This window comes from Lathamus discolor, chromosome 4, assembly GCF_037157495.1.
Source record: "Lathamus discolor isolate bLatDis1 chromosome 4, bLatDis1.hap1, whole genome shotgun sequence".
Classification (NCBI taxonomy): domain Eukaryota; kingdom Metazoa; phylum Chordata; class Aves; order Psittaciformes; family Psittacidae; genus Lathamus; species Lathamus discolor.
This window is the reverse complement of record NC_088887.1, coordinates 33,684,786-33,711,396: the sequence shown is the minus strand read 5'-3', so window position 1 is coordinate 33,711,396 and position 26,611 is coordinate 33,684,786. Positions and strand designations below refer to the sequence as shown.

At 36.9% G+C, this 26,611-nt stretch overlaps 1 protein-coding gene across 1 annotated transcript in view; it reads left to right on the top strand.

The window, feature by feature from the left end:
* BRWD1 (bromodomain and WD repeat domain containing 1) overlaps positions 1 to 26,611 on the top strand; it is a 57,183-nt gene that overhangs the window by 8,966 nt on the left and 21,606 nt on the right. Inside the window, exons 9-28 of the mRNA XM_065676984.1 lie at positions 147 to 247; positions 1,771 to 1,841; positions 3,066 to 3,166; positions 4,657 to 4,697; positions 5,572 to 5,670; positions 7,734 to 7,884; positions 8,482 to 8,616; positions 9,954 to 10,082; positions 11,846 to 12,071; positions 12,508 to 12,693; positions 13,454 to 13,637; positions 14,388 to 14,478; positions 15,401 to 15,541; positions 17,609 to 17,694; positions 18,555 to 18,750; positions 19,700 to 19,816; positions 19,916 to 20,023; positions 20,396 to 20,520; positions 20,666 to 20,748; positions 21,200 to 21,311. Coding sequence (XP_065533056.1) covers positions 147 to 247; positions 1,771 to 1,841; positions 3,066 to 3,166; positions 4,657 to 4,697; positions 5,572 to 5,670; positions 7,734 to 7,884; positions 8,482 to 8,616; positions 9,954 to 10,082; positions 11,846 to 12,071; positions 12,508 to 12,693; positions 13,454 to 13,637; positions 14,388 to 14,478; positions 15,401 to 15,541; positions 17,609 to 17,694; positions 18,555 to 18,750; positions 19,700 to 19,816; positions 19,916 to 20,023; positions 20,396 to 20,520; positions 20,666 to 20,748; positions 21,200 to 21,311 — 2,483 coding nt within the window. The remainder of the gene's footprint in view (positions 1 to 146; positions 248 to 1,770; positions 1,842 to 3,065; positions 3,167 to 4,656; positions 4,698 to 5,571; positions 5,671 to 7,733; positions 7,885 to 8,481; positions 8,617 to 9,953; positions 10,083 to 11,845; positions 12,072 to 12,507; positions 12,694 to 13,453; positions 13,638 to 14,387; positions 14,479 to 15,400; positions 15,542 to 17,608; positions 17,695 to 18,554; positions 18,751 to 19,699; positions 19,817 to 19,915; positions 20,024 to 20,395; positions 20,521 to 20,665; positions 20,749 to 21,199; positions 21,312 to 26,611) is intronic.

Here is a 26,611-nt window from a genome sequence, read left to right as displayed (position 1 = left end):
AAATAAGTTATCAACAGTTGCTTTAGCAGTTTTAGTGGAAAATTGTATGTAAATCATGGTTTTACATTAAGGTTTTTAGAAGCTTATGAACGGTGTTTAGATACCTCTTTTTTTGTATGTGTCTGACTTTACTTTCTTCTCTTTAGTTTAGTCCAATGGTGAAAGGCTCCATGCGATACATGGTCTCTACGGGTGCAGATGGAACTGTTTGCTTTTGGCAGTGGGATACAGATTCAATGAAATTCAAGTATGTAAATGGGTTGCTGATTAAATCTGTTCCATGCTATATTCTCTTAAGTCAGTTGTGTTTAACTAGCTAAAAAGTAGTTTTTGTTGTGATAATAAAGATGTTGTGAAAGCAATCTATTATGTAATTATTTTAAAGCACCATTGCTAACTATACAAATTTATGTTATTCTGTTGTCCTTGGAGGTTAGCTGGGAAATAAATTTCTTGCTACACTGAAAGTATATATAGATATAGGACAACTAGAATTGCTGCAAACATAAATATGTTGGGACAGCATAATAAAGCTTTTTGTTTGTGTTGAGGTTTCAACAGTCCTGTAGTTTTAGGATGTCTCTTAAAGAACTTGCATGCAGAGTATGTTCAAGGTAGGTTTTAATTCTCTGTATGTGATTGCTGTTTATTTGTACAAATAAACAATTAGAATATTACCTGAAAAGAGAGATCTGGGATGATCAGTGTGTATCTAGTATTATGCCATATGATGGTAGTTGGTATAAAATTATCCATTTTTACATTAAAGCAGCTATAAAAAATAATCAGTACTTTAGAAAGCAGATGGTTGTTTTGCCTTTTAATTCCTACTTGTGATCTTAAGGTAGACGAATTGCAGCAAAAACTATTAAAGGCATAGCTTCATATGAAGAACCTTTTAGGGCTGTAAGTTGTAGGAGGAGTGTATTTAAACTGGATCCTTAATTATTCTCCTAAAATTAATCTAGAGGCCTGTAAGAGATGTAAACATTGTTTAAAATAGTTTAAGCGTGGACTTAAATTGAATTTAGCATTGCTAAGTCTCGAAGAAGAATTCTTAGGATTTGAATCTCTGTACTGTGTATCATTGAAACAAAGAAATCTTCTTTTACTGAAGGTGTCAACATTTCCTTTGATAAACAGAAAACACTCGAACAGAAAAGCAGTAGAATAATGAGTAGAAACATAAAATGTTTGTAAGTGGCATAGTTTGCTGGATTTCTCCTCAATGTAGTTCTTATTATCTATTTTCTGTGAGATTATGGCCATGTCAACTGGAAGAGTTTGTATGTGACTTGCAGAACAAGAAACCATTATTTTAAGTCATCGTGTGCGCTTTGCTGAAAACTTTTATTTACTTTTATAAGACGTTATGATTATGTACAGCGTTCTGCAGTTATGCTATTTGGGAGGCCTTATTTAATCTACTGTTGGTTGATTGTAACTTGAGGTCAAGAGTTCAGTACTTCATGGATGTGTTGTGCAGGGTGTAAATCATACTTGCCAAAGGATGAGTGAGAATAAACCTTTGGCATGTCATGTTATCCTTGCAAGGTAATAGCATCTTGCAGAAAACGTCATAAGCTGTGTGGACTTCAAATACTGTTTGTGTATGTGTGTACAGTAGTTTTGAAAAGTAAACCTTATTGCTTATCCTACTGCACAAGACTTATGGAAGTTATTGCATGTATTTAAGAAGTACCTGTTACGTAGATGTTTAAAGAAGCATACCTTTATTTTGTCCTGTTTCAAACATCTTTTCTTTTTAAGCAATCGGCCAGTGAAATTCACAGAGAAACCTAGACCGGGTGTTCAGATGCTTTGCTCTTCATTCAGTGTAGGTAAGTCACGTACAGTTTGAGTTTAGCATTGTGATTTCTCGTCTTTCCCCATAAGCAGTTGTAATACTCTGGTGGTGACAGCTTTAAAATACAGAAAACCAGCAGCTGTGTAGTAAGCAATTGTATATATGTGTACTGTTAGCCTGTGACATTAAATAGTGTGGCTTGCCTTAGCCAACGGTTGAAGGCTGTTGAACTTAGTGATTTCCCTTTTGCCATTGGTGATTTTACAGAAGTCACCTGGTGCTTGATTACTTTGCATTCATCTTTACTGGGTTTGGGTGTGATGTTTTGGTTTGGGTTTTTTGGGTGTTGTGGTTTTTTTTGGGTTTTTTTTTTTTTTAAACCCTTAGTATAGTGTCAGGGGCAAAATTAGTTCTGTAAGATACCACAATGAACAGCAGTGGAAGTGGTTACTGCCAGTAGCAGGAGATCCTGATTCTGTGTCATTTGTATGCAGGGATGTTCATAAAGATCCATTCTTAAGAATCCACAAAAATACTTATAAATGTGCTTCACTCCTGGCTTGTGGTCTTCTTTCTTTCTAATCATTTGGGTGGCTTGTGGGAAGGCTTACTGGTACTGGACACTAGGAACATTAGAATAAACTTGGCAATTGTAGAAATAAGATAGAAATCAAACTGTAGCTAGTTAGTGTTGTCAGGGAATAGCCATGGGTTTGTATGGGTTTGGGGGGTTTTGAGGTTTTCTTTGGGTTGTTTTTGACAGCACTTTCAAACGCCAGGAGGCACCTCGTAGTATTGTTGCCCCCATGGCTAAATACCAGTGTACTTAGACTGGTTTACTTATGCTCCTGCCCAGTTTTGAAGCAAATTATATGCCCCAAATGAGAGACATGTTACAGTGAAAGAGTAAGCTAGGTTGTTATGTTGGTGACTAGAAATATTGCCCATAACCAATGGCTCCTGTGTGCAGTTAGAGGTGTTAAATGTTTCAACATTCTTCTAGATACATATTGTTAAAACTTTGTAACACTGACTGTGACTTCTTTACTATGATAAGAGAGTGCTTTCTGGAGCAGAGGGGGACTTCCTTCTGTATCTGTATCTCAGTGGAGGAACATTAAAAATGTGACACTCTTAAGATTTTATTTTTTTTAAACTCTTCAGTTTACTTTTGTTAAACCAAGCATCTGAAAAATGTTGGTGATATGTTTAATTTCTTATACTGTTGCTTAATTATTGATTTTTTTTTTTTTTACAGGTGGTATGTTTTTAGCAACTGGTAGCACTGACCATGTCATCAGGATGTACTTTTTTGGCTCTGAAACACCTGAGAAAATAGCTGAATTGGAAAGTCATGCTGTAAGTAAGATTGTTAAATCTAATAATCAGTTATTTCAAGCAGTATTGAAGTTGCAAGTTAATCACAGAATGGTTTTGGTTGGAAGAGACCTAAAAGATCATCTGGGTCCAACCTGCCTGCCATCAGCAGGGACAGCTTCCACTAGACCAGGTTGTTCAAGGCCCTGCCCAGCCAACTGATGTTGTTAGTGGGTTCGTAGTAATGTTCTTTTATTGAGTATTTTTAGAGCTTATGCAGAATTTCAGCCAGTCATGTCAATGTGATGACCATTTAAAAGGCTGGAATGTATCAAGATGATACTTAGAATTCTGTCTTTCCAACTGGATGTCATACATTTATCTAATTCTAAACTGGGTGGTTCTGTTGCTTCCCTCCAATGCAAGTGTACTTAGCCACCTATATATTATATGCTGTATACAGGAAGTAGATAGGCTGAGAATGTGGTTTTCATTACGCAGGTTATTATTATCTGAAACCTTTTGTATCAAATGTTTAAATGGGATTGAGTTTCTATAATTTTGCTTGAGTTCATCTTGACCTTTACTCAAGTTTTCAGTGGCTGTGCAAGCTACTTTATGCTTCCTACATAATAAGTCAGCTTGCTGGTTTAGCATTATTTTGCCATGTGCTTTATGTAGTGTGTATTGTCTGTCTTTACTTGCTTTCTTGATACAACTGATACCTGTTAGGGAAATAACTTCTTAGATAAAATGCTCTTATTTTTTATTTGTGTACCTTAGTCTTGTGTACCTCAGACTTTCCCTGCTGTGGAGTCTAAGGGAAACTTTACTTATGTTTGTGTGCTGAAGGATGGGTCATTTTTTTTCATCATTAGATACACAAAGACTCTTTAGTTTTACTGTGGAGAACTTAGATTTTGTTAAACCCTTACAGGTCTTTCAAGGGCAGCTCTTAAAATACCCGTCTTAATTTTTTTGCCTTAATATGTTTTCTCTAGTACTGAATCTGACTTTAACCATTTATGTTACACTAGTAAGGCTTAATCAATATGTATTTTTGATGTAGAGAAGACTTTCAGATCTGAAGATACCTGAATGTGCCATTTACTTTTCCTGTAGTTCATATTGTGATTTAAAAAAAAAACTAATTAATTGTATATTTCTTAAGGAGTATATAAGTAGGAGTGGGAACAACAGATTCCTCTTAGTTGGCTTAAGATATTGGCAATTTATACTCAAATATCAGTTAATTGGCTGCCAGGTTATTAATGGACAGTTACTTCATCTGTCAGTCATTCATATTTAATTGGGACTTTTTAAAAAAACTTGCATTTTAAATGCATTAACAGTGAATTCTGGTATTTGTTGGACTTGTTTCACCTTGCAGTTAAAATTTAGAAATTATACAATCTGCAATTTTTTTCATTGTTTTAGATTTTGGTAAACTGAGATTTGTGAATATGAAAAAATATGAAATAATTTTCTGTTTAAAAAGAGAATTTCTAACAAACTGTATTTTTTTCTTACAGGATAAAGTTGACAGCATTCAGTTTTCTAACAGTGGTGATAGGTATGTTGAAAGATGCTCAAATGTGAACAAACAATACATTATTTGGAATTAAAAATTTATTATTATTCTCACCTGCAGTTTTCCAATAAGAAAATTCTACTTGAAACTTAGAGGGGAAATTTGGACTAATCCAGGAGAAGACAATTTTCAGCTTTCTTAGCTTTCTATTAGTCTTTATTTGACAATGTCAGATGGGATTTTGTGCCAATAGGGTTTTATTTACCTAGAGGAGTACTTTGTAACATACCCAATATACTTGTGGCTTCATAAACATCTTCCCCTTTCTTTCAGTATTGAGCCAAAATAGGAAATGGAACAATGCAGTGTAAATGATCTAAAATCAGTTTTAATCGTTTTTTCCTAGCCTTCTATTAATTTTTAAGAAAATTGATTTAACAGAGTTTTACAACTGTTTTGGGGGGGCGAGAAAACGGGGGTAAGGGTGAAATGTATAAATTTCATTTGTAAAACTTCACCGGTTTTTCCAGCACAGAATAGAATCAAAATTGATCTCTGATTTGTCTATCACTAAGGAAGATGTGGATTTTAGCCTTCAGGGCAGACTTACACTTGTAACCCTAAGTTGCAGCTTGGTTTTTTTTTTTTGGGTTTTTTTTTATTGGGATTTTTCTCTTCTTGAAAGCCAGATAACTGTTACCAAGAACACTACAGTTCAGAAAAACTCTTTCCTAGGCTACTGGAAAGAAAGTTAATGGGCTGGTGACAGTAAAGAATTCTCTTGCACAGAAATCGAAGATTTCAATTCTAACAGTCTTCCACTGTAATGTTTTAAATTGTGGTGGTGTGTAATTAAATATGCTTAAAAGCAAATTCATATGAAGATGAATTAACAGTCTTTTAAAACTTCTTCAAGGTTCTTAAGTGGCAGTAGAGATGGAACAGCTCGAATCTGGCATTTTGAGCAAGCAGAATGGAGGAGTATATTGTTGGATATGTCTGATCGATTACCAGGGTATGTGAAGAGTTGCTTTTTTTTTTTTTTTCATTTTCATCTGTTGTACTAAGGCAGAAAGTTTGAAAAACTCATCAATATTAAGATGAAGTAGTGTGGTCTTTGGTGGGGATGAGATGAGTGTTCTGGTCATTTAACAATTTGCTAAGTCTGTGCAAAGTCTAATTTCAGTCTGTGCTTGACTAAATGCATAAATATTTATAGCTTTCAAATGTACATTGTGCCAAATTAATCGTATTTCCCTTTTTATGGGGAAAAAATGTTACTAGAAAGTGCAATAAATCTCTATCTGGATTTCAGTCAGACACCTGACTGGAGAAACATGTTTAAGATTAGTAAAAATCAAGTAGATCATAAACTCTTTCTGGAGAGGTCATGATGGATAATAGGTGGATTTTATCAAGAACTGATTTTGCTGACTATTCTAATTGATTCTTTTGTACTTTTTAAAATGTGTATTAATGAAATACGCTGGTGGCACACAGTTTGAAAAGTGTTACTCCAAATTAAGATCAGAATATTGTGTGGCACTGGATAAATGTGAAGGATGGTTGACTTACAGTAGTACAGAATGCTCAGTCAGCTTTTGTAGACAGTAACCTGAAATTAATTTGTAGGTGATTAAATGAGAGGGGGGAACTAACACAAAAAACCCTTGGGTATATGAGGTGATTGGAGGGTGGTTGTAAGCCCTTCTTGTGATGCAGCTATGAAAAAAATAATGAAGTGGTAAAGTGGTTTTACTAAATGGTATTAATATGTGAGATCTTACTGGCATCTTTCTGGATTAATATGCAAAGTTGTAGTTGTTTGTAGTTTTAGAGAGTGTCTTTTTTAAAACAGGCTACTGGTTGATGTGGAATATAGATAATACTGTGTGAAGCTGTGTTTCAAAGAAAGTTTGTTCTTTCAGCTGACTAATGCTGAGAGGGAGTGTTATGCATCCTATAAATGTATTTTGGGGAGAGAAATGAGGAGATAGATTGACGTTAATGGAAAGTATTATCTTTAACATATATACGTTGGGAGTCAGAAAAAATGTTTTATTGTAGAAATTAGCTTCTGAAGCAGTTTTAAAGCTCTTGTTGGTAAAAAGTCCCAACTTTTTAAAGAAATTATGTTATGTCGTGGTTTAAGTCCAGCCAGTAACTCAGAACCACGCAGCCACTCGCTCCCCTGCCCCCCCTTCTTCCCCCCACTCCTGGAGGGATGGGGAGGAAAATCAGAAGAATGTTACTCTCACAGGTTGAGATAAGAACAGCCCAGTAACTAAGGTATAACACAAATCACTGCTGCTACCACCAGTAATAATAATGATAAGGGAAAAAACAAGGGAAGAGAATACAACTGCTTACCACCCGCCAACCGATACCCAGCCCGACCCAAACAGTGATCTAGCCCTTCTGGGTAACTGCCCCCAGTTTATATACTGGGCATACCATGCTGTGGTATGGAATACCCCTTTGGCTAGTTTGGGTCAGGTGTCCTGTCTCTGCTTCCTCCTGACTTCCCCTCCTCCCTGGCAGAGCATGAGACTGAGAAATCCTTGATCAGAGTAAACATTACTGAGTAACAATTAAAAACATCAGTGTTGTCAGTGGTGTTCCCAGGAGGAAAGTCACAACCACTGCACTGCACCAGCTACTAAGGAGGAGAAAAATGGCTGCTACTGCTGAACCCAGGACAATGTTTTATTGTAGAGGTTAGCTTCTGAAAGAGTTTCAAAGCGCTTGATGGTAGAAAGTCCATCTTTTTAAAGAAATTATGTTAGCACTTTTGATTGTAAAAGAGACAAGGCCCAAAAAAAAGCCTTTTTTCCTTGCATCTGAAATGGGAAAGAGGTTAGCATGACCTGTGAAACATGTATGCTAGAAATCCACATCTGCTTTATAGCTGATTGCTCCAAAAAAAAATGAAGTTTATGGGCAAGAGTTTCAAAATTAATTCTTAACTTCCCTATTCTTGTCTGATTATTAATATGGGAAAACAGGTTATTTTCCTGTGCTTTGAGATTGAAATGGGCAAATTAAAAATATCTCATCCTCTTTAATTCTTTAAAATAGTGACGCATGTTCAGAGGAAGACAAATTTATGAAGCCTAAAGTAACCATGATAGCTTGGAACCAAAATGATAACTATGTTGTTACGGCTGTGAATAACCATCTGCTTAAAGTTTGGAATTCCTGTACAGGGCAATTGCTTCATGACTTGGTGGTATGTAATTTTACTTGCTTTTTGAACTAAATGGTCTAGAATTGCAATGATACGTGCACACCGAGTTTGTAACTAGATCTGATTTGTCTTCAAAGCTTTGTATGAATGATAAAGTAGGCACAGTGTTTGTTAGATTATTTAATTTTACTTTTTTTATATAACCAAAACTAGCTGCTTACTCCTGGATTTGAGCAGTCATTTTCTTAGCTGCTGTGTTGAAGTTGCTTCTCGAATGGAATAAATAAGTTTTTTATGCAGTAACATACTTGTCCATTGAATAGTTCGCTGTCCTTTGTCAAAATATCCATATTTCTAAAGTTCCTGCTTGAATCTAGAAAATGAGTACATTTCAGATATAGTCTTTCTGACTGCTTGGAGGTTTGCTCTACTTAGGTGCCACAGGTAGCAGTTGAGATAGATGGAATATGAATTTGGAAAAGTCTGTATATTTTTGGGGGCAGCATGTAGGGTTTTAATTTTCCAAAAGTCTGAGTGTCAGAAGAGGACAGTGCAGTGCTTTGGGCTCTACTGTAAATACGCTGTTGATGTGAATTTATGTCCTCGTGTTTGCATATGATACGCAATTTTAAATTCTAGGGGCATGCGGATGAAGTATTTGTCTTGGAGACCCATCCTTTTGATTCCAGGATAATGCTGTCTGCAGGTCATGACGGCAACATCTTTATATGGGACATTACCAGAGGCACAAAAACAAAGCATTATTTTAACATGGTAAGACCTTTTATAAGTGCCATTTTGTTTCTCGGCGCGCATTAGTGTGCTCGCATATTTAAAGAATTGAACCCATCACACACACCCACTGCTCTGTTTTGTCAAAAAGACACCAAAAACAACTATCCAAAAAAATCCAAACCAATCCAGCATAATTTATGATTTTTTTCCCTGGAGCTTTTACCAGTTGTTCTTGGTTACTGTAACTGTAGGTGCAAAGTGATCAGGAGCCAGTTTTAACAGTTTTAGTGTGGCAGAAAAAGGCCAACATTGCCTCCCTTCTCTGCTCTCAGCTGGCCGCTTCTGTTCTCTACCTTGAATCAAGTGCCTCTCACTGAACCTTACACTAACCTGAGCCTGTTCACTTCAAAAGTATTCCTCACCTCCTTCCACTGCTGCTTTCCTGTAGGGTTTCCAAGTTGAATTTGGTCAGGAAGGTCTTAATAAGCTTCTGAGCCAAGGAAGATGAATTGTAAGAATTTGCCATTAGGTGTGAGGATTGTGAGGTGTAGGGGAGCAGAACAGGACTTTACTTTTGTCGCAGTCAACATCTGAGTTTCTCAGATTTGTCCTTTGGTCTGTGAGGTGTGGTGAGCCTTTCTGCTCTTTGTTACTGAAGATCTTTGTGCACCTCACTCACAGTAGTTGTTCCCCTTAATTGAGATGTCATCTAAAAGAGCGAAAGGTCTTGGTTTAGGCCATCCTTTCAAGTGTCTTATGGGCAAATATTTGCATTCTCAACAGCCTTAAAAATTATAATATTATTACCATAAGCATTAGTGGATTGGTGCAGTTCTTCTTGAGAGCTCCCATGACATTTGCTCAATTTGACAACTCATGATTAACACTTTAGAAAGGTTATTTTCCTTGAGACTTAAGTTATGAACCAGTGTTCATATTAATTTTTTGTTTCTTTCTGGTTACAGTCAATAGTGAAGTGATTTTTTTTCTTTAGCTTTAAGATTCCTTTTGCTTTTCTTGAAAGTGGTTTAGCAAAATCAGTATACATTAGCTGTAGTTTATTTTTATACAGTATACTAACAGCTAAAAAGCCTCCAAAAGCCTCTTTTTTTTTTTTTTTTCTTTCATAATACTAGGTTTCCATGCCTTTTAGTGCATTTTTTAAAATTGAATGCATATTTTTAAAACTATGACTTAGGAGCTTGTGTCAAGGGGAAAAGAAATAAACTGAAGTAATGAGATAATTTGTATTTTAATGGAGATATTTAAGAGGTGCATGACTGCTTTTGACAAAGTAATTAATTTTTGATGTTGCACAATCATTTGTTCAGAAAGAAAATGGTCAAATAATCTTGAGTTTCTTTCCTTCAATCTAGATTGAAGGCCAGGGACATGGTGCTGTTTTTGACTGTAAATTTTCACCTGATGGGCAGCATTTTGCATGTACAGATTCTCATGGGCATCTACTGATATTTGGTTTTGGCTGTAGCAGGCCTTATGAAAAGGTAAGTTTAGCTTTTTATTGGAATTGTTTATTCAAGCTTCTAACTGAAATTAGATTAGGTAAATCTGTTCCTTTAAAACATCATATGTAAAAAAAGGGTTTTGTATGGGTATGGGATTAAAATATAACAGGTTCCTTGATGACTGAGTTCTCTTGTATGTATGGTCCTGGCACCGCAGAAACAACCAGTGTCTTAACATTCCCTTGGGAGTAGCTCCCAAGAACTTTTCTGGAATACATCTTCCAGCCAGCTAATTGCATGTTAATTATTCAGCCTCAAAATTACTTTTATTTCTATTTTCTGAAAATAGTTTGATGTTTAAAGATTGGAATGTATCACTGTCCTGGGTTCAGCAGTAGCAGACATTTTTCTCCTTCTTAGTAGCTGGTGCAGCGCTGTGTTTTTGACCTTAGTCTGAGAACAGTGCTGATAACACAACGATGTTTTTAGTTGTTGCTGAATAATGTTTACCCCGATCAAGAGCTTTCTGGGTCTCATGATCTGCCAGGGAGGAGGGGAAGATGGGAGGAAGCAGAGACAGGACACCTGACCCAATGTAGCCAAAGGAGTATTCCATACCACAGCGCGTCATGCGTAGTATATAAACTGGGGGCAGTTACCCGGAAGGGCCAGATCGCTGCTTGTGTTGGGCTGGGTATCGGTCGGTGGATGGTGAGCACTACTACCTAATTGGCAAAACAGCATGCTGGTTGTATGTTAAGAATAATTTGCTGGTTTACTTCAGTTAGTAGAATTTACAGTTTATTTAGGCCTTTCCTTGTTCAAACCCAAATTTGTTGCAGTAGTTTGATAAAAATAAGCAAAAATAAATATTCTTCCAACGCTGTGGATTTTGAAATGTTAGAAAAATGTTCATGGCATAAATGTTGCGCTTTTTTGAACTTTTTTAAATGTTGCGCTTTTTTCAGTATGTTTCATTTTTGTTTTGATAAATACGTTTGGTTTTTTTTTGAAATGGCTCTTAAAAGTGCAGTTCTGACCTATGCTTTTCTTCACTTCTCTCCTAAGTTGCAACAGTAATTCCATGTTTGGCATTTTAAAGATTTTTTTTTTTTTTTTGCTCTGTATTCTTTGCTGAATTATTTTGAAAAAAGCCAGGTTGAACGGGGCTTTGAACAACCTGGTCTAATGGAAAGTGTGCCTGCCTGTGGCAGGGGGCTGGAACTAGATGATCCTTAAGGTCCCTTCCAACCCAAACCATTCTATGGTGAAATTGAAACTTGCTCTTTTCATCTTGCTCATCACTGCTGGAGGAAAGATACTATGATCTAATACGTATGTAACCATTTTCTTTCAGCTGCATGAATTTAACAGACTGTTTCAGTTACAGCAAAAAATTACTGGTGGACATTGCATAATTAAGAAAGAACTTTATTTTGAGAGTTTATGATGAACTTCAGACAATGATTTTCTTGCGTGGAAACCAGGGAAACTTTTTCTTTGTATGGGGCTTTAAAAAATAGAATGAGATGTAAAATATTTAAGTGTAAAGCAGTGCTTTTGCTTTCAGTTACCTTAGTTTGTTGTTTTCTAAAAGCATTTTGCTGCCTGCCAAAGCACTAGCAAAAAATGAGAGTACTGCAACACACATACAGGTTAATTGTAGCTCTGCATAGCTCTTCATATTGTGAACTTGCCCTTTCTTTTAAGGAGATTCTGGATATTTTACTGTCACTTATTCTTCTCTGTTCTTTAGCATACTCTTTTTCAAATTGATAACATGAAACTTAATTTCTTTCTAGATTCCTGATCAGATGTTCTTCCACACTGACTATCGGCCGCTTATTCGAGACTCTAACAACTATGTTCTAGATGAGCAGACTCAACAGGCTCCTCATCTCATGCCCCCTCCCTTCTTGGTAGATGTGGATGGAAACCCTCATCCAACAAAATATCAAAGATTGGTGCCAGGAAGAGAGAACTGTGCAGATGAACATTTGATTCCTCAACTTGGTTATGTAGCAACAAGTAAGAACAGTATCACTGATGACTTAAATCTGGGAGTGGGAGCTACTGTAATAATTCTCAATGGAAACTGAGTAGATATGACATGAATGATCTATAAATGCCTTAATTTTCCCATATGCTATCTATCATGTTCACTAAAGATGCTGAAAGGTCTCACAGTGAGTATGATTTTAAACAAGCAGAAAAAAAAAAAATAATTGATTGTTTGAATGGATGTCTTAATTCTGTCTGCAGGCACTGACATGCACAAACTGTGTTTAAGTTGTAAGCTCTGTAAATGTCTTATCTGGAATAAGCAATTGGAATAATTTCAGGAATGGTTTTCATTGTGTTTAGCTGTAGAACATGTCTCATGGTGATGTGAACAGTGAGATTAAATTGTTTACAGGAGTCAGTTAATTGTACCCATTCATTTGATTTGTATTACACTCACAAGGTGACGGAGAAGTGGTTGAACAAGTTATAGGCCAACAGACAGTTGATCAAGATGAGCAAGGCTTGGAACCCAGCATTCTTGATGGCATGATTAGACAATTGCAACTACAACAAGATCAAAGAATTGGTGCAGATCAAGAATCTGCTTCAAATGTTCCACAGAATGGGGAAGGAACACCTAGAAGAGGTTAGTACTGGCTGGTAAATTCTTCGGTAACTTTCGTATCTTTGTTATGCTGTGTGAAATATTTCAGATGGGTTTTAACTTTGTATCCTGGACTAAGATTCCCTTAACGTAGTGATAGCTGATTAAGATCTTTTTATTCATTAAAACGTTGCTGCTCCTGAGATGAAATCACAAAACAAAGCTGCTTAGCTTTTCCTTTTAAAGAGTTTTCCCTTTTAATTGTATTCCTTATAAAGTGCCTCATGCGTATTTTTAAAGAATGCGAATAACATTTATAGGAGCTACATTTATTCTCCTCTAAAGTTTGCAGAATAAATATTTTACTGTATTATTCTGTAATAATACGGTATGGTATTCAAACTGGATTCCCCTCTCCCTTCTTTACAGATTTAAACCAGACACTCTTCTGATCTTTGTCTTTGTAGTTTTAATTATGTAAGCTTATCTCCAGAAAAAGTGCTCCTTAAAAACTTCGCTAACCTCAGAGCTGCCTGAAATAATACAGAAAAACACCTTTGTCATATTATACTTCCTTTCACTGTATTAAAATAGTAGTAGAAATAACCGTTTTAAAAGTATGTATGTAATCTCATGGTAATTTTCTAAAGATGGTAATCAGTCCTATACTTAGGATTATGGAGCTAAAAGTATGTAAAGTGTGAAATTTTTATCTTGTAGAAGGAAGAAACGAGGTTCTAATTCTCTGTAGTCTGGAAAAAAAAAATGCTGTTTGTTTGGGGTTTTTTTTTTTATATTTTAGCTTTTAGAAGACCAAGTTTAGACATCCAGTCTCCTCCCAATATTGGCCTGCGACGTAGTGGGCAAGTTGAAGGTGTGCGTCAGATGCATCAGAATGCTCCACGAAGTCAGATGGCTACTGAGCGAGACCTTCAGGCTTGGAGACGAAGAGTTGTTGTACCAGAAATACCACCAAGCTTACTCAGGTCTGTAGGCAGCTTACAGTGCTGCAGATGTGACTAGAGAGAACACATCACGTTCTTTCTAAATCTAGACTTAAGCTAACAAAGATACATGGTACAAATTGAAATAGTTCAGTGTTATGGTCAGCTGTGCTTAAGAACTTTTTCATTGTGCAGTCCGTTCAACAATAATAGATGGAGGATTCTCTAGTTTAATAGAGAATTATTCTCCCATATTTCAATGTTTTAAGTCATCTCGAGGATGGCTAGATTACTTTGATTCTTGCCAAAGTGAAGTGATATAGGTTAAATCCATTTAGATGAAAGTGTATCCTGAAGAATTGTGCTTTTGTGAGGCTTGTAGGGGTGATGTGTTAACAACCAGCACTGAGCACTTGAAATGCTAAAGCAGTTAGCTGCTTTCAAATGTGTTTGCAGTATGCGTCTGTGAAAAGGAGAATTAATATTGATAGCTAAATAATTCTTTTTAACAGTACAGCCATATGTGCTGCCACATCTCTGAAGCATCTAAAAAGCTGTCTTGGTGTTGGGAGGTAGAATAATTGAAGGGAAAAATGTGGACTGAAAATGCAGTTGAAAGAGTTTATTACATTCTGGTATTTTCAAGGAAGACTTTCTTAATATCCATTCTCTTTTATCTGGAAATGAGAATATGGTATAGGTGTTTGAGTCCTTTAAAGAGAACAGATAATTTTACTTCTTTTAATATTGCCAGAACAGATGTAGAATTAGATTTTCATTGCTTTCTTTTAGGAAGCAGGAAGGATATCGAATTGCTAAAGGGGAAGAGGAGAGAGATCTCTATGCAACAGAAAAGAAAAAGTCATTTGAGTCACTGGAAAAGGTACGTGGCAGCTTCCAGGAAAATGGACATTCTGTGCCCAGGGATAAATCATGGTTTAAAAAATGAAAGCGGGTATTTCTGAAGGTGTGGTCTTCAAAGGTGTTCCTGCTGGTTCAACTTCTGCTTATTGCAGGACAAGGCTGGATTTATTTTTATGAATGCATAGGATTCTTTTTTCTTTCAATCTTTCCTGTTCCCTCTAAGTTAATCTTAAAGGTAGGTTTGATTTCAGCCCATTCTGGTTTTACTGTAGTTAAAGTTTCAAAGACAGCTCTTGCAGGTCCATGCTAAAGCACTGAGGTGCAAATGAAAGAGTTCAAGGTGCCATATTTGAAGAACTGTAGGCTATATTGCTATTCCCTTGTCACTTCAGATGGCAATGTTTTTTTTTTGGGGGGGGGCAACTTTTTCAGACTTGCTCAGTTTTTAATATTTTTTTTGACTAGCCATTTTCCGGAAAAGATCAGTAGGAAGGAAAAATTGTTTATTGTAAAACTTTCGTACTGTAGTGGCCTGATTCGCTGTGTCTTGCAGTACAAAACAATTTAATGCAAGAATTCTACTGCACCCTCCCCCTAACCGGGGGAGTTGCAGATTTCTGGTCCTCTAAGAATTGCATGTTTGTAGGCAGTTAATGTCTTGATTCTGTTAATATATTTATCAAGTAATTTGAATGGACCTATCACAGTAGCTTATAAAGAACAATTGCTTAGGATGGCTACTAAATCTGGAATCGAGAATAGCAAATTTAAAACTATTGGCTTACAGGAAGATTACTTCTGGTGAAAAGGAGTCTTGACATCAGGCTGGGATGTGATGAGGCTGTTTCTGTGTTTACATTCAGCTTTTACCCACCCTTTCACCCCTGTAAGTTTGCGACGTACATACTTGTATGTAACCTCTTTTTTTACTTCCTATATAGAGTGACTCTGAGTCTTCATTAATACAATCTAAGCGTAGACTACATAGAAGGAAATATCCCAGTTACCGAACACGGAATAACATTGACCAGCTGGAGTCTTCTGATGAAGAAAGAGATAACTGCTTTGGCTTGATGGACCAGGTAACTTCTCTTCTGAGTTAGGTATTTTGAACTTAAGTACCCCAATAAGTGAAGTTCCATGTAAATGTGTGTTTTCTTTCTTAAAACAAATAAGCAAGTAGAAGAAATAAAATCTTTTACCAGGGAAAGTGTTGCTGTAGTATCATTATTGTTAGCACTTCTCAGACCTAGGTTTCTTGCTTTAATAATGGCTGTATTTCCTTCATTTTATAAACAGCTGAACTGGTTTTGCTGAGAATCTTCTAAACCAAATCCACAACCCAAGGGAGAAAACAATATAAAATGCCAAGCTTGGCTTAGTCAAGTTTGGATTTTAGATGTTTTGCTGTTTCTCTACAAAAACCTTCCAAATTTGTGCACACACCTAAAACTGGCAATTTTGAAGGTTTTTCAGAAAGCATTGTTTCACCAGGTAATGGGATTCTTCCACAGTATGATTATCCTGCTGAGTCCTGGCTTGGGGTGAAACAGGACTTTGCCATAGGTAGCAGGAGCTTTTGATTGTTGTGTTATCAAATGCTGTAAATCAGTGGTAGGACTGCTTGGATTACAGTTGTCTTGACTTGCACACAAGGAAATAGTCTCAAACTGGGAAAGGGGGAAGTAGTGGAAGGAGTAGAGAAGGTTGGACTTGTTGGACCAGCTGCTTTCTTAAGGAAGAATTGTGAACAGAATGGGCTATATTTGGGAGATAAGAGAATTTTTAAAGTAAGATTAAGAATGATATTCTTTGGAAATAGACTCTCGTCTCCTAGCCTCATAATAAAGAATTCTGATGTTTTTTAAACACAAAAAATCACCTTAATGAAAAGTTCATGTTTTCCTTATTTTGGGAATAGGGTGGAAGGGGAGTTGCAGGAGACTTTTGGAACTTCACAAATTCAAAGTACACAAAGCACAATAGGGTTATGAACACTGTCCTGTAGATACTACATATACTGAAATATTTTTGAAGTGATGTTAGATCTAATAATACTTAAATTAATAACACTATAAGAAGCTGAGCTTTGATGTAGATGGTTTTATTTTTGTTGGGGTTTTTTTGGTGTTTTAATCCTACAAATGGTAGGATGAAAGGAAGAAATAACTCAGTATTGTTCATCCTGTACACTGTGTGAGCAGGTCTTAGAGGAAAGACTTAACATTGTTACTCTGAAAATAACAATCGGTTGGACTAACTGAAACAGTATCGAACTGAAAGTTGCAAGTTAAATCTTGGGGTTTTTTTGTTTGTTTGATTTCTTTGTTTGACAGTATGTAACTTGAGACATGAGAAATGTATTATACTTGGTAATTTCAGTTATGGAAAACAAGTAAAACATGATAATGCAAATAAACTGTTGAACAACAATCAGGAAACTACTTAGGTTGTAATATATTTTGCTGTATCTTGACTGTTTAGTTTAGCATCTTAATATATGCGTGACAACACCCAGTTAGTACTTGTCAATCAGTTGATACTAAAATCAGAAAAATCACATGATTTTAGCTTGCATAACTAATAAAAAATACTACTCCTATAACAAGATAAAAGCTATGTTGTGTCCAAATGGGAGATGTGATTGCTTTCTTGTCTTATGCCTTTTGCAGTCTTTAAATTCTTCCTTTGCATTCTAGTGAGCTAGATTTTACTGTGTACTTTACATGACCTAATTACAGCATCATGTGTCTGGAATTTGAAGGAATCAAAATCACCTTCCACTTTGTCCTGATGAATGATCTAAATTTATTATTAGACTAGAAAAACTAGAACTGTCATATGGTAGGGGGATAGGAGTATTGCTTTGCAAAGAGTGAATACAGCAGGTGGACCCACATGGCTAATACAATGTGAGTGAACATACAGAAGTTATTGATTAATAGTGCACTGCTGGGGTTAATAGGCTAAGTTGAAATCTGCTCCAAAAAAGAACTACTTTCATTTCCATTTCAGCAACTCATTTTACCAGATTTCTTGCTAACTTATTAATATGTAGACATGAATAGAGAATGTGTTTTATGTTTCGAACCCTTAAAACATGTGGTGTGAGAAAGCTCTGGATTGACTCTGCATATTTTTAAAATCAGGAAGCTGAAGAAAGTGAGGGCTCTGGCTCATCTGATGAAGAGGAAGAGTGGAGAAGTGACAAGAAAAGCAACAGTAATAGTTCTAGGTAAAAGTGAACAAATCCTGGCTTGAACTGTAACAAGTTTTAGAAAAGTTGTATGGAAGTTCTGTCATGCTTCATATGTAATAATATTTTGGAGGGTACTACATGGAGACATTGTATTTTTATTTAGTGTTCCATTTCACCAAAACATTGTCTTTTTATATAGTTTCAAATACTTTTACTGTTTTGCTAGATGGCAAGGAGAAAGGTGATGGTCTTGGAATGTTTTTTATAGTGTGTTTTGTTCTGTTGGGTTTTTGAGGGGTTTGGGGTTTTGTTTGGTTGGGGGGATGTTTTGTTAACAATGCAGCAACTGCCAGTTGCTGTTACAAAATGGTTGGTTGGAAAAGATTATTTTGATAAGGCTGTAATTCTGTGTAGAACTGAAGTTATAGGTAACTTTTTAATCCCTCTGCTGTGACTTTTTTAGATATTCTTTCTAGAACTCTATAGTAGTAGAACAAAGAAAGAGAGGTATAAAAAAGGCAAATGTGTATCCCTGTGATTTATTTAACTGTCTTTAAAGAATTTAGGTAGTTTTTGACTAGTGTCTTTAGGGAGGGTTCCCAACTAGTCCTGAATTTCGTTGCACAACTTTCTTGAATAAATTACTTATTTTGGAATTCACCAGCCTTGATTTCTTAAAAAACCCCATGCTTTTAAGTATGGTGTTCCCCAAAATTTATGGTAAGCATCAACTTAAGCAATTGTTATAACAGGTCAAAGTAATTTTAGTTCTTCTGATAGAGCTTTCAACAGCAATCTGCATCTGCAGTTATTTGTCTAAAAGAATTTAGCATTCTGAAATGCTGACAGCTTGGTTCTGTGTTTGTATTTTCCCTGACTCCATCTGCTATGGACAGTGATTCTTCAAGTAGATATTCCGACTGGATAGCTGATGCAGGAATTAATTTGCAACCTCCAGTACGGACTTCTCGACGGAAAGCTATCAGGTATTGCAGTACTTCGGAAGAGGAAGTATCAGCAGAGAAATCATCTCCTCCAAAGAGAAGAAGAAGAAAAAGGAGAAAAAAACCTAAACCAAAAAAGCAGGAGGAGGTATAATTTCTTCTAGTCACTCTTTAATAAATTGCTGTCTTAGGTTTTCAGACCTCTTCACTGGAACCTGTTAAAGTAATTCTTATTGCCATTGGACAAGGATATTGGTATCACTACGTACATTGTACTTTTTAATTAAATTGAGACTATTCCAAGTGCAAAGTATCTGCAGATTTGTATGGACAAATATACATTCCAAGTGAAGTCATTCTCACTTGTCAAATAAAAAGGGTTCTCAAGGTTGCTGGTATCAAAGGGGAAATGTGATAATTAAAAGCAGAGTTAAATAAATTAAGCCAGGTTTTTAACAGGGTTTTAATCTAATTATCTGTAGAATTATTTAAGTAACATCTTTTTGAAAACTTAAGTGATATAGTCACTGTATTCTTATGTTTGGGTTTTTATTATTGAACTTAATTTTTTTGTAAGTTACAATACTTACTTTTCTTTATGAAAATTTTCAAGTTAATTTAAATAATTATCATTTTTTAAATTACAGTAGCTGTGATTTGCTGTTTTCTACCAAAAAGGGACAAATACAGATTTTTAATACTTGGGGTAATTTTGGTATGTTTTTCTCTCAGTTGTTTTGCTTTCTTCCAAGTATTCTCAAAATGACAATTTTGGAACTGGTTTAATATGAATATTTACTATGTGATATCTCATAGCTTTTAATCTTCAGATAATCTATTAGGCTGTAAGAAACTATAATAATAATCTTGTTCACTTAAATCTTCATAAAAGGAAAGAATGCTTAGTATTAGTACTACAAATACAGTTACAACTCAATGAAAGCCTAGGAGTTTTCTGCTAATACTTTCTGGACGAGTACTTTAGTCTTGTTATAAGTTAAGGTTTTTATCTACAAATTAAAATGGAATAAGTTGTTTTGATTTCATGTCAGGAATATGTCCATTATGCCTAATTTTGCTCTCTATTTAATGTGAAGGCAAATGCTGAAACACAACCAGTAAACTTGGAATTGTCATACGATTTGCATCCTCCTGTTTGGATAACAGACACAGCTCTTCGAAGATCCCCTTTTGTCCCTCAGATGGGTGATGAGGTAGGAATATTGATAGAAATCTTTAAATGGTTGTGTTACCTAACATAATTTCTTAATATAGGAAAACGTTTACCGTTTGGGGTTTGTTTTTTTTCTCAGGTAATATATTTCCGACAAGGACATGAAGCTTACATTGAAGCAGTTAGAAGAAATAACATTTATGAACTGAATCCACACAAGGAGCCATGGAGAAAAGTAGTCCTCAGGGTAGGTTTTCATTGAAGATACAATGGGTTCAATACTAGTAGTATGTGAAAGAAGAGTTGTGTTACATGGTTCACAAAACATTGATTTGTGACATTATGCTGTTTCTTACAATGTTTCCTTATGGAAACAATACAGGAAAGTGACTTCAATTACCAGAGTTATCTGTGGAAAGCCCAAATAACCTGTGTTAAAATTGCCAAGCCTGATGGACTGTCTACTCCTGTGAAACTGTGAACTCCTACACAGTTTCAACGGTTTTGGCTTTTTGCATGGGGGTACAATTCATGTGCTTGGTTAACTAATGTTAAATTGATAGTTCTGTGCATATTCCAGAAAGTAGAACTTGCTGAAACTGTTTGTTCTCACCTGTAGGATCAGGAATTAGTAAAAATTGTTGGAATTAGATATGAAGTTGGGCCTCCCACATTGTGTTGCCTCAAGCTTGCTTTTATAGATCATGCCACTGGAAAACATACAGACAAATCATTTTCCATCAGGTATGAGCATCTCTATTTTTCTGAACAGTATTTAAAACTGCATTTCTTTTTAAGCTGCTTCCTAAAGCCCTAAGTTGCACACATGAAATAGTGGTGGGTTTTGTTTGTTTGTTTGTTTGTTTGTTTTCTTTTGTTTTTAATCTAGATACCACGATATGCCAGATGTTATCGATTTCCTTATATTACGTCAGTTCTATGATGAAGCACGGCAGAGGAACTGGCAAGCTTGTAAGTGTGTGTACTAAACATTTTACCATATGATTTTGAAATCAAAAATTTATCCTTGGCTAATTGCTAAACATGCTAAATGCTACTTGCTTCTAACTTCAGAGGGCTCTCTGGTGTGTAGGGTCTCTCTGCCCCTTAGAAATATGAGCCTAATTGCTGTATTGAGCCTTTTGGAGGGATTAGTGTAGATCTAAGCTACAGTCTTCAATACATATATCGAGGCCTTAGTGTCCCCCTTTTCTTAACTTACAGCTAGGAGCAAACTTACTCAGATTATAGCACCGACATTTTTTTGGCATAATAATCGTTTCATCTTTCATTGAATATCAGTGGATTTAGAACTTCAAACTGAAAAACATCAATCAAAAGTTTTTCTAATTGCATATAGAAGCATAGTTAAATAACTTTCCTTAGTAAAATATCTGAGCAGACTTTTTTTTTTTTCCACTAGCTGATAGGTTCCGATCCATTATTGATGATGCATGGTGGTTTGGAACGGTGCTGGGTCAAGAACCATATCAGCCTCAATATCCAGATAGTCATTTTCAGTGTTACAGTGTTAAGTAAGTATGAAAAGATTTTGCGCTTCTAATGTGAGTAGTGTGGATTGCCTCTTAGATAGCTGGTTCATTTGGTATGAGAATGTATTGTTCAAATGATTTCACTGGTCATATTATCACTTCTTAGTGATTTCAAGTGATTATCAGTTCTTAGTGGTTTCTAGCGGTTATCAATTCTTAGTGGTTTCAAGTTGCTAATCTAACAGTGTGAATAGGTAATAACTTCTGGCAAATTTTCAGTGAATAATATAGTAAGAAGTTATTGATATCTTTCACATTTGTAAATCATTTTCTGTAATGCCTAGTGGTTGATCTCTGTCACAAAGCAAGCAGTGCAATTTTCTGTGTATGTTAATTATAATTGGTTTTGGATGGGGCATTCTGAATCTGTTACTGATATATTCATTATGCTTCAAGTTCTTGCACTTCTGTCTTTCACGCTGTAGTCCACATGAGTAAGTAAGTTGATCACACAGAATCACAGAATCCCAAGGGTTGGAAGGGACCTAAAAAGATCATCTAGTCCAACCCCCCTGCAAGAGCAGGGTAACCTACAGTACATCACACAGGAACTTGTCCAGGCGGGCCTTGAATATCTCCAGTGTAGGAGACTCCACAACCCCCCTGGGCAACCTGTTCCAGTGCTCTGTCACTCTTACAGTAAAGAAGTTCTTCCTGATGTTAACGTGGAACTTCCTATGTTCCAGTTTACACCCATTGCCCCTTGTCCTATCACTGGATATCACTGAAAAAAGCCTAGCTCCATCATCCTGACACCTACCCTTCACATATTTGTAAACATTGATGAGGTCACCCCTCAGTCTCCTCTTCTCCAAGCTAAAGAGACCCAGCTCCCTCAGCCTCTCCTCATAAGGGAGATGTTCCACTCCCTTAATCATCTTTGTGGCTCTGCGGTAGATGTAGTTTTTCTTGATTTCAGTAAGGCATTTGATACTGTCTCCCACAGCATCCTCATAGATAAGCTAAAGAAGTGTGGGCTTGACGATCAAGTAGTGAGGTGGATCGAGAACTGGTTGAAAGGAAGAAGGCAGAGAGTTGTGGTCAATGGCGCAGAATCTAGCTGGAGGTCTGTGACTAGTGGAGTTCCTCAGGGGTCGGTGCTGGGACCGATGCTGTTTAATATTTTCATCAATGACCTGGATGAGGGAACTGAGTGCACCCTCAGCAAGTTTGCTGATGACACAAAACTGGGAGGAGTGGCTGACACACCAGAGGACTGTGCTGCCATTCAGCGAGACCTGGACAGGCTGGAGAGTTGGGCGGGGAGAAACTTGATGAAATTTAACAAGGGCAAGTGTAGAGTCTTGCATCTGGGGAAGAACAGCCCCATGTACCAGTACAGGTTGGGGGTTGACCTGCTTGATCTCATACTATCATTTGAGACTCCTGTAGAGGATGTTTCCAAATGTTGTTCTAGTAATGCTTGACACATGAATGTTGTCAGACAGAAGAATGTTCTGTCTTGACAGAACTTTAATCTCTTCACTGCCTAGTGGTGTTCTGCCATATTCCCTATTTTGCAGATCCCACTTGCAATTTCACCTTTTGATTTCTTCTTTGGGTGATATTTAGCTAGGTAACTGGCAGATAATGTGACCCTGTAACAGGCAAGTTCCTTTGACCAGCGTACTTGTCAGGAGATAATACCACCTGGAGGAAGGCATATAGTATCAAGTGCATTGTTCAAAGCATGGAATATTAATTAAGTAAAGGATATTGGAGTAGAAAAAAACCCATTTAAGCGAAGGCCAAGAACATCTGAGTCAAACTAGTAACAAGATAGATGAACCATTACCTTCTTTACCATGGTGGGTTCTGAAAAACTACTTCGTACTATCCCCCCCATAACAGGTTGATATCAGAGGTGTTCCTATGCACCTTCTTTATATTGACAAGGGACCTTCTTCACACAAAGTAGAAGAAATGTGAGCAAAGGTAACTTTGGCCCTCAGTGCTCAGAGTCAGAATATTGTCAACAGCACTGTACCAGTAACTATGAAGAAAATAATTTCAGCTGGGATAGAGTTTAAGACACTTTCCATGTTGTCTGGAATGGTTTTGGGATCTTGCTTGCTTTGGATTCTACCAGCAAGGGAGGATTGCCAGGAGAATAATCACTGAGTACGTAATATTCCTATTTCTGTCATGACCAGGGGTTCTTCTCATGTCTTTTACAGTATATTTGATATTCAGAGCTGCATTGTTAGAGGGCCTTCCCTAGCCCCCACTGTCTTTCTGACAGTTGCTTACTCACACATGATGAGAAAGTACATACAGACAAAAACCTGAAATCCAGACTATTTGTACATTGATTTCATTCTACTTTGGACTTTTGTCTTACCCAAAGAGAGTATCTTGACAAACTAAAATGGTACTGATGCTTACTGACATCTTATCCATGCCCCAGGATGGATACACAGGAGTGCATATCTCCTGCAGGTGATGTAGGGGTAAATTATTCAAGTTACTGGCTAGTATATTTTCCCTTGTTTTGTAAAATGATGATCAGAGTAAAAGTCCACTGAGTCCAGATACCAGTGTGAAAATACAACTGAATCTTATTTCAAAGTATATTAAATTTTATCAGTTAAGTATCTCAAACCATGAAGAATATATGTTACCTTCTGAATGTTATACTTTTCATATGTTTCGTTATGTTACCACAGTTGTTCCCTCAGAGTAAGTTTAGATGGGGCTATTAGTTGTTTTCTTGGCCAATTAAAAATCAGGATTCCAGTTATGAAAAAGAGCCTGTAGTCACTTTCTTAGACTCCTTCCTTCTGTGAACTCTAAAGGGTGTTTCAGCATTTTAATACACCAGCCTTTACCAGGGTAAAGTCTAGAACTGCTGTGAAGTTAGCTTAATAATTGAATAGGTAAGGAATGCAGTGCTCTTTAAAGACCACTTTCAAAAGAGAGCTCTTTAAAGATTTGCGCTGCTTTTGTAGAGAATGTGACTTTGCTCTACCTTGACTCACAAACAACTCCTCTAGAGAAGATTCCTAAAATATGTATATGAAAATCTTCTAAGTGTTTTGCAGGGTATGGTTAAGTTTTACAACTTGGCTGGGTGCTTCACTCTTCTTTTAAGTACAGGCCTTTGTTCAAGAATCTAAAGTCTTGTCTACCCAAGAATTTGCATGTGGTTCAGCAGCAGTAGCTTCATAATATGCATTCATATACTGTATACATGGCATACAAAGATACTTTTAAATACAAATTTTTAAAAACAAGTTTTACATTTATTTAAATGGGGAAAAGTAAACATAAATGGTTGTGACTCTTTCTTGGCAAAACTGCAATGTGCTGGCTGTTTTCTTCAATCAGGATTTAAGTTACTGTGCTTCTTTAGATGGTGGAATTCTGCTAATGCAGCTCAGTTGGACCATCTGCAATTGTTCTTTGCCACTTCTGAGATAAAGACCTTTATTGGAATAGAAGGGCTTTTATATTACACCAGAAGCAACCTTTGAAAGCTGGCTTCAAAACTCAGTGATAGAGAGTGTGGGAAAACCACATTTGAATAAAATGAAGGGGAGTAATAGTCATGTAACTCAAGTCTTACCAGTAACCAGGTTGTCATGCTTGGGAATCATCTCAAATTATCAACAACACTGTTGTATAGATAATAAATAAATAGATGATGTATGAGTGGAGTGTTTTGCTATATTGTTGTCCAGACAAAAATAGGTATTTGTGTAGTAGAAGCAGTTTTATATATCAAGTTGGTGTTACTGTTACTTAAGTTGTGTGGATGAATGGAGCTTCAGAGAAACTAAATGGGTCTTATACTTTACTAAGCTGTACTGTTAAAATCTTTCATACAGTATTATGAACTAGTATATATGTTTATGAATACTAACAACTTTTGAAGTATTGTACATATATTAACTGGGGAGGAGAACCAAACAGATGAACCTTCAGAACCCTGTTAGTTCATAAATGTCAAACAGGCTGAATGTGGCTGGATCTATTTTTTTCTTTATTTTTTTTTCCCTCAGGGGCAATGGGTAATCCAGTATAATTGAGAGGTGCTCTTGCCTGAGCAGAGTTTTAGTAATAAAATAAGAATGATCATCTCAATTTTCAGTTTGTTTGAAGTAAATACACAGGAGGTATTAGATCAAATACCTAAGTTTATTAAGTCATAAGAAGTAGATGGCACTCAACCAGGCATTTGAAGAACTCTGATATGAAACTCCTGGCAGAGTTGTAAACTGTCCTACAGTTGGACCCTGTACTAGAGGACTGTCAGATTGCTATTGTAGCTCCTGTCAACAGGGAAGGCTCTGGAGGAAAATTGGTGAGCTGTAAACTGATATATTTCACTTCAGTTTCTGGAATGTGCCTATAATAAAGACTAATGCTACTGAGCATAAGGATAAACCCTGCTGTAGGAAAGAGCCGGCACTCCATGTATAGAGGGAAGTTCCAGCTCTACCCCTTTTGAATTTCTGAGGCTCTGTTGGTAAGCATATGAATAAAGTGGACAGTAGGCAGCATGTATTTGATATGCTTGATACGCTTGTGAGGTAGGCTGGTGCCAGCCTTATGAAGTTTAACCATAACAAGTGCAAGGGCCTCCACCTGGATCTCAGCAATCCCAGGCACAGCTACAGGTTGGGCAGAGAAGAGACTCAGAGCAGCCCTGCACAGAAGGACTTGGGGGTGCTGGTCGATGAGAAAATGAGTATGAGCCGGCTGCAGTGTGCACTCGCAGCCCAGAAAGCCAACCGTATCCTGGGCTGCATCAAAAGGAGCATGACCAGCAGGTCGAAGGAGGTGATCCTGCCCCTCTGCTCTGCTCTTCTGAGACCTCACCTGGAGTATTGTGTGCAGTTCTGGTGTCCTCAACATAAAAAGGACATGGAACTGTTGGAACAAGTCCAGAGGAGGGCCACAAGGATGATCAGGGGACTGGAGCACCTCCCGTATGAAGACAGGCTGAGAAAGGTGGGGCTGTTGAGCCTGGAGAAGAGAAGGCTGCGTGGGGACCTAATAGCAGCCTTCCAGTACCTGAAGGGGGCCTACAGGGATGCTGGGGATGGACTCTTCATTAGGGACTGTAGTGACAGGACAAGGGGTAACGGGTTCAAAGTTAAACAGGGGAAGTTTGGATATAAGGAAGAAGTTCTTTACAGTGAGGGTGGTGAGGCACTGGAATGGGTTGCCCAAGAAAGTCGTGAATGCTCCATCCCTCGCGGTGTTCAAGGCCAGGTTGGACAGAGCCTTGGGTGACATGGTTTAGTGTCACGTGTCCTTGCCGGTGGCAGGGGAGTTGG